This window comes from Arachis stenosperma, chromosome 6 (genome assembly GCF_014773155.1).
Source record: "Arachis stenosperma cultivar V10309 chromosome 6, arast.V10309.gnm1.PFL2, whole genome shotgun sequence".
NCBI classification, from domain to species: Eukaryota; Viridiplantae; Streptophyta; class Magnoliopsida; order Fabales; family Fabaceae; genus Arachis; species Arachis stenosperma.
In genome coordinates, this window is record NC_080382.1 from 11,559,812 (window position 1) to 11,568,035 (window position 8,224).

The following is an 8,224-nucleotide window of genomic DNA, read 5'->3' on the forward strand; positions in this document are numbered from 1 at the left end:
ATTAAATAGTTTCTTAGTCGTGAAAACCAAGCAATTTGAGAGGGAATGCTAAAGGAGTTTTGGTGCAATATATAAAATTTAATCAAAGTATGCTTGAAAGCACTACAAATAAAAATATGAACTAGAATGGTAAGTGAATAATTAAAATATTATTTTCTCGTTAATAAAATTATTCATTTTTGTATCTCCAACATGAGAACAATAAAAGAAAATCAAAGAGGTATATAATTAAAATAAATTTTAACCATAGTGCCTTTTCTTATCCAAGTTTGTAACAGAAGACACACCTATAGAGAAGTCGGGGCAAGCGAGATAATCAAATTTTTACCACCTCCATATTGTTCAGGTTGAACAGGTTCACGACCAATATTAGCATCACCTTCAGACACATCTATAGCAACTTCAGCACCTCCAGCTTGTTCAGGTTGAACATGTTCACCACCACCTTCAGACACATGTATAGTATTTTTACTACCTCCAGCAATTTCACTACCTCCAGATTGCTTAGTGGTAGTAATGATTGGGGAGGTGTAGGTGTAGGTTGGGGTGGATGCTTGTGGTAGTGTAGTAGAGATGGGGATGATGGCGGACTGGGGCTGCAGAGTGGTGGGGGTGGCGGTGCCGTGAGTTTTGGGGGTGGTTATGGGGGTAAAGGGTGGGTGTCGCGTTGGGGGTGGGAGTGATGGGAGTGGAGATGTCGTGGCTTGTGGTGGTGGCGGTGAGGATGCGGGGTGGCGGTGGGAGTTGGTGGTGGGGGGATGGTGGTAATTCTGCCGCTTGCAATGAAGTAGAAAATATAATCAATTTTTTTGGACGTGTAATCTTTCTTCAATTAACGGACTTTTGTTTTGTTGGAATTTATAATTGATTGGGACAAAAATTATGCAAACAGAAATGTAATCAAGCATTATTGTTTGGCCAAAAATAAAGCATAATTCTATACTGACCAAAAAATTCTACATATACAATAATTATATTTTGATATTAACATCATTTTGATATTAACATTTTCTTTTAATAATTATACATGTTTTTTTATTTTATTAATTAAAAATTAATTTATATATTATAAATATATAAATATAAGTTAAATAGTTTTTTAGCCAGGAAAATCAAGCAATTTGAGAGGGAATACTAAAGGAGATTTGATGCAATATGTAAAATTTAATCAAAGTATACTTGAAAACACTACAAATTAAAATATAAACTAGAATGGTAAGTGAATAATTAAAGTATTATTTTTTCGTTAATAAAATTATTCATTTTTGTATCTCAAACATGACAACAATTAAAGAAAATCAAATAGGTATATAATTAAAAAAACTTTTAATCAAAGTGTCTTTTCTTATCCAAGTTTGTAACAGAAGACACACCTGTAGAGAAGTCGGGACAAGCGAGATAATTGAGTTTTCACCACATCCAGATTGTTCAGGATGAACAGCTTCACAACCAATATTAGCATCACCTTCAGACATATCTATAGCAACTTCAGCACCTCCAGCTTGTTCAGGTTGAACACCTCTAGATTGTTCAGGTTGAACAGGTTCACCACCACCTTCAGACACATGTATAGCACTTTCACTACCTCCAATAATTTTACTACCTCCAGATTGCTTAGTGGTAGTGATGATTGGGGAAGTGTAGATGTAGGTTGGGGTGGATGCTTGTGGTAGTGTGTTAGAGATGGGGTGGTGGCGGACTGAGGTTGCGGAGTGGTAGGGGTGGCGGTGCCGTGAGTTGCGGGGGTGGCTGTGGGGGTAAAGGGTGGGTGTGGCGGTGGGGGTGGGAGTGGTGGGGGTGGAGATGCCGTGGCTTGTGGTGGTGGCGGTGAGGGTGCGGGGTGGCGGTGAGGGTTGGTGGTGGAGGGATGGTGGTAATTCTGCCCCTTGCAATAAAGTTGAAAATAGCAGTCTTTTTTTTTGGACATGTCATCTTTCATTAATTAACGGGTTTTTATTTTGTTGGACTTTTTAATTAATTGGGACAAAAATTATGCATATAAAAATGTAATCAAGCATAATTGCTTGACAAAAAAAAGTATAATTGTATACTGACAAAAAATTTCTACACATACAATAATTATATTTTGATATTAACATCATTTTGATATTAATATTTTCTTTTAATAATTATACAAGTATTTTTTATTTTATTCGTTAAAAATTAATTTATATATTATAAATATATAAATATTAATTAAATAGTTTTTTAGCTGATAAAACCAAACAATTTGAGAGGAAATGCTAAAGGAGATTTGGTGCAATATGTAAAATTTAATCAACGTATGCTTGAAAGCACTACAATTTAAAATATGAACTAGAATGGTAAGTCAATAATTAAAGTATTATTTCCTCGTTAATAAAATTATTCATTTTTTGTATCTCCAACATGAGAACAATAAAAGAAAATCAAAGAGGTATATAATTAAAATAATTTTTAATCAAAGTGCCTTTTCTTATCCAAGTTTGTAACAGAAGACACACCTGTAGAGAAGTTGGGGCAAGCGAGATAATCAGATTTTCACCACCTCCAGATTGTTCAGGTTGAGCAGCTTCACGACCAATATTAGCATCACCTTCAGATACATTTATTCCAACTTCAGCACCTCTAACTTGTTCAGGTTAAACACCTCTAGATTGTTCAGGTTGAACATGTTCACCACCACCTTCAGAAACATGTATAGCATTTTCACTACCTCCAGCAATTTTACTACCTCCAGATTGCTTAGTGATAGTGATGATTGGGGAGGTATAGGTGTAGGTTAGGGTGGATGCTTGTGGTAGTGTAGTAGAGATGGGGTGGTGGCGGACTGGGGCTGCGGAGTGGTGGGGGTGGCGGACTGGGGCTGCGGAGTGGTGGGGGTGGCTGTAGGGGTAAAGGGTGGGTGTGGCGGTGGGGGTGGGAGTAGTGGGGGTGGAGATGCCGTGGCTTGTGGTGGTAGCGGTGAGGGTGCGGGGTGGCGGTAAGGTTGGTGGTGGGGGAATGGTGGAAATTCTGCCTCTTGCAATAAAGTTAAAAATATCAGTCTTTTTTTTGGACGTGTCATCTTTCTTCACTTAACGGACTTTTGTTTTGTTGGGCTTTTTAATTGATTGGGACAAAAATTATGCATACAGAAATATAATCAATCATAATTGCTTGACCAAAAAAAAGCATAATTGTATACTGACCAAAAAATGCTACACATACAATAATTGTATTTTGATATTAACATCATTTTGATATTAATATTTTCTTTTAATAATTATACATGTATTTTTTATTTTATTAATTAAAAATTAATTTATATATTATAAATATATAAATATTACTTAAATAGATTTTTAGCCGGGAAAACCAAACAATTTGAGAGGGAATGCTAAAGGAGATTTGGTGCAATATGTAAAATTTAATCAAGTATGCTTGAAAGCACTACAAATTAAAATATGAACTAGAATGGTAAGTGAATAATTAAAGTATTATTTCCTCGTTATAAAATTATTCATTTTTATTTCTCCAACATGAGAACAATAAAAGAAAATCAAAGAGGTATATAATTAAAATAAATTTTAATCAAAGTGCCTTTTCTTATCCAAATTTTTAACAGAAGACACACCTGTAGAGAAGTCGGGGCAAGCGAGAGAATCGGATTTTCACCACCTCCAGATTGTTCGGATTGAACAGCTTCACGACAATTATTAGCATCACCTTCAGACACATCTATAGCAACTTCAGCACCTCCAACTTGTTCAGGTTGAACACCTCTAGATTGTTCAAGTTGAACATGTTCACCACCACCTTCAGGCACATGTATAGTATTTTCACAACCTCTAGTAATTTCACTGCATACAGATTGCTTAGTGGTAGTGATGATTGGGGAGGTGTAGGTGTAGGTTGAGGTCGATGCTTGTGGTAGTGTGGTAGAGATGGAGGAGGTGGCGGACTGGAGCTGCGGTGTGGTGGGGTGGCGGTGCCGTGAGTTGTGAGAGTGGCTGTGGGGGTAAAGGGTGGGTGTGGCGGTGGGAGTGGGAGTGGTGGGGGTGGAGATGCTGTGATTTGTGGTGGTGGCGGTGATGGTGCGGGGTGGCGGTAAGGGTTGGTGGTGGGGGATGGTGGTAATTCTGCCGCTTGCAATAAAGTTAAAAATATCAGCCATTTTTTTGGACGTGTCATCTTTCTTCAATTAACGGGCTTTTGTTTTGTTGGACTTTTTAATTGATTGGGACAAAAATTATGCACACAGAAATGTAATCAAGCATAATTGCTTGACAAAAAAAAAAGCATAATTGTATACTGACAAAAAAATTTTACACATACAATAATTATATTTTGATATTAACATTATTTTGATATTAACATTTTCTTTTAATAAATATACATGTATTATTTTATTAATTAAAAATTAATTTATATATTATAAATATGTAAATATTAATTAAATACTTTTTTAGCCGGGAAAACCAAGCAAGTTGAGAGGGAATGCTAAAGGAGATTTGGTGCAATATGTAAAATTTAACAAAGTATACTTGAAAGCACCACAAAATAAAATATGAACTAGAATGGTAAGTGAATAATTAAAGTATTATTTTCTCGCTAATAAAATTATTCATTTTTGTATCTCCAACATGAGAACAATAAAAGAAAATCAAAGAGGTATATAATTAAAATAACTTTTAACCAAAGAGCATTTTCTTATCCAAGTTTGTAACAGAAGACACACCTGTAGAGAAGTTGGGACAAGCGAGATAATCAGATTTTTACCACTTCCAGATTGTTCAGGTTGAACAGCTTCACGACCAATATTAGCATCTCCTTCAGACACATCTATAACAACTTCAGCACCTCCAGCTTGTTCAGGTTGAACACCTCTAGATTGTTCAGGTTGAACAGGTTCACCACCACCTTCAGACACATGTATAACATTTTCACTACCTCCAGCAATTTCACTACCTCCAGATTGCTTAGTGATAGTGATGATTGGGGAGGTATAGGTGTAGGTTGGGTGGATGCTTGTGGTAGTATAGTAGAGATGGGGGTGGTGGCGGATTGGGGCTGCATAGTGGTGGGGGTGGCTGTAGGGGTAAAGGGTGGGTGTGGCGGTGGGGTTGGGAGTGGTGGGGGTGGAGATGCCGTGGCTTGTGGTGGTGGCGGTGAGGGTGCGGGATGGCGGTAAGGGTTGGTGGTGGGGGGATAGTGGTAATTCTGCCGCTTACAATAAAGTTAAAAATATCAGTCATTTTTTAGGACTTGTCATCTTTCTTCAATTAATGGACTTTTGTTTTGTTGGGTTTTTTAATTGATTGGGACAAAAATTATGCATACAGAAATATAATCAATCATAATTGCTTGACCAAAAAAACACATAATTGTATACTGACCAAAACATTCTACACATACAATAATTATATTTTGATATTAACATCATTTTGATTTTAATATTTTCTTTTAATAATTATACATGTAATTTTTATTTTATTAATTAAAAATTAATTTATATATTATAAATATATAAATATTAATTAAATAGTTTTTTAGTCGGGGAAACCAAGCAATTTGAGAGGGAATGCTAAAGGAGATTTCGTGCAATATGTAAAATTTAATCAAAGTATGCTTGAAAGCACTACAAATTAAAATATGAATTAGAATGGTAAGTGAATAATTAAAGTATTATTTCCTCGTTAATAAAATTATTCATTTTTGTATCTCCAACATGAAAACAATAAAAGAAAATCAAAGAGGTATATAATAAAAATAAATTTTAACCAAAGTGCCTTTTCTTATCCAAATTGGTAACAGAAGACACACTTGTAGAGAAGTCGGGGCAAGCGAGATAATCAAATTTTCACCACCTCCAGATTGTTCAGGTTGAACAGCTTCACGACCAATATTAGCATCACCTTCAGACACATCTATAGCAACTTCAGCACCTCCAACTTGTTCAGGTTGAACACCTCTAGATTGTTCAAGTTGAACAGGTTTACCACCTACTTCAGACACATGTATAGTATTTTCACTACCTCCAGCAATTTCACTACTTCCAGATTACTTAGTGATAGTGATGATTGGGAGATGTAGGTGTAGGTTGAGGTGGATGCTTGTGGTAGTGTGGTAGAGATGGGGGTGGTGGCGGACTGGGGGCTGCGGAGTGGTGGGGTGACGGTGCCGTGAGTTGTGGGAGTGGCTGTGGGGGTAAAGGGTGGGTGTGGCGGTGGGAGTGGGGGTGGTGGGGGTAGAGATATCGTGGCTTGTGGTGGTAGCGGTGAGGATGCGGGGTGGCGTGAGGGTTGGTGGTGGGGCTATGGTTGTAATTCTGCCGCTTGCAATAAATTAGAAAATATCAGTAATTTTTTTTTGGACGTGTTATCTTTCTTCAATTAATGGGCTTTTCTTTTGTTGGACTTCTTAATTGATTGGGACAAAAATTATGCACACAGAAATATAATCAAGCATAATTGTTTGACCATAAAAAAGCATAATTGTTTACTGACCAAAAAATTTTACACATACAATAATTATATTTTGATATTAACACCATTTTAATATTAACATTTTATTTTAATAATTATACATGTATTTTTTATTTTATTAATTAAAAATTAATTTATATATTATAAATATATAAATATAAATTAAATAGTTTTTTAGCCGAGAAAACCAAGCAATTTAAGAGGGAATGCTACAGGAGATTTGGTGCAATATGTAAAATTTAATCAAAAAATGCTTGAAAGTACTACAAATTAAAATATGAACTAGAATGGTAAGTGAATAATTAAAGTATTATTTCCTCGTTAATAAAATTATTCATTTTTGTATCTCCAACATGAGAACAATAAAATAAAATCAAAGAGGTATATAATTAAAATAACTTTTAACCAAAGTGTCTTTTCTTATCCAAGTTTGTAACAGAAGACACACCTGTAGAGAACTCGAGGCAAGCGAGATAATCGAATTTTCACCACTGCCAGATTGTTCAGGTTGAACAGCTTCACGACCATATTAAGAGGTATAATTAAAATAACTTTTAACCAAAGTGTCTTTCTATCCAGTTGTAACAGAAGACACACCTGTAGAGAACTCGAGGCAAGCGAGATAATCGAATTTTCACCACTGCCAGATTGTTCAGGTTGAACAGCTTCACGACCAATATTAGCAACACCTTCAGACACATCTATAGCAACTTCAGCACCTCCAACTTGTTCAGGTTGAACACCTCTAGATTGTTCAGGTTGAACAGGTTTACCACCACCTTCAGACACATGTAAAGCATTCTCACTACCTACAGATTGCTTAGTGGTAGTGATGATTGGGGAGGTGTAGGTGTAGGTTGGGGTGGATGCTTGTGGTAGTGTGGTAGAGATGGAGGTGGTGGCGGATTGGGGCTGCGGAGTGGTGGGGTGGCAGTGCCGTGAGTTGTGGGGGTGGCTGTGGGGGTAAAGGGTGGGTGTGGCGGTGAGGGTGGGAGTGGTGGGGGTGGAGATGCCGTGGTTTGTGGTGGTGGCGGTGACGGTGCAGGGTGGCGGTAAAGGTTGGTGGTGGGGGATGGTGGTAATTCTGCCGCTTGCAATAAAATTAAAAATATCAGTCATTTTTTTGGACGTGTCATCTTTCTTCAATTAATGGGCTTTTGTTTTGTTGGGCTTTTTAATTGATTGGGACAAAAATTATGCACACAGAAATGTAATCAAGCATAATTGCTTGACCAAAAAAAGAATAATTGTATACTGACCAAAAAATTTTACACATACAATAATTATATTTTAATATTAACATCATTTTGATATTAACATTTTCTTTTAATAAATATACATGTATTATTTTATTAATTAAAAATTAATTTATATATTATAAATATATAAATATTAATTAAATACTTTTTTAGCCAGGAAAACCAAGTAAGTTGAGAGGGAATGCTAAAGGAGATTTGGTGCAATATGTAAAATTTAATCAAAGTATACTTGAAAGAACTACAAATTAAAATATGAACTAGAATGGTAAGTGAATAATTAAAGTATTATTTTCTCGCTAATAAAATTATTCATTTTTGTATCTCCAACATGAGAACAATAAAAGAAAATCAAAGAAGTATATAACTAAAATAACTTTTAACCAAAGTGCATTTTCTTATCTAAGTTTGTAACAGAAGACACACCTGTAGAGAAGTTGGGACAAGCGAGAAAATCAGATTTTCACCACCTTCAGATTGTTCAGATTGAACAGCTTCACGACCAATATTAGCATCTCCTTC

The 8,224-nt window shown here is 35.9% G+C and overlaps 1 protein-coding gene across 1 annotated transcript; it reads right to left on the reverse strand.

Moving 5' to 3' along the window:
• Window positions 1–287: 287 nt before the first annotated feature.
• LOC130933656 (uncharacterized) lies at window positions 288–7,565 on the reverse strand. Its single transcript, XM_057863280.1, has 11 exons — window positions 7,044–7,565; window positions 6,895–6,962; window positions 5,829–6,010; window positions 4,741–5,181; window positions 3,924–4,100; window positions 3,596–3,777; window positions 2,630–3,026; window positions 2,484–2,575; window positions 2,052–2,064; window positions 1,374–1,879; window positions 288–770 (listed from the first exon to the last, which is right to left on the reverse strand). The coding sequence occupies exons 1-11, from the start codon at window positions 7,563–7,565 to the stop codon at window positions 288–290; spliced, it is 3,063 nt and encodes a 1,020-aa protein (XP_057719263.1).
• Between the last annotated feature and the right edge of the window lie 659 nt (window positions 7,566–8,224).

What these genes read in the sequence shown, in the direction of transcription:
- LOC130933656 (XM_057863280.1), bottom strand. Translation starts at nt 7,565, where the DNA reads ATGACTGATATTTTTAATTTTATTGCAAGCGGCAGAATTACCACCATC. An exon ending in TCAACCTGAACAATCTGGAG is followed by an intron (nt 5,182 to 5,828) that starts GTGGTGAAAATT and finishes TGTAAGCGGCAG; the next exon opens with AATTACCACTATCCCCCCAC. An exon ending in CCCACCACACCGCAGCTCCA is followed by an intron (nt 3,778 to 3,923) that starts GTCCGCCACCTC and finishes ATGTGCCTGAAG; the next exon opens with GTGGTGGTGAACATGTTCAA.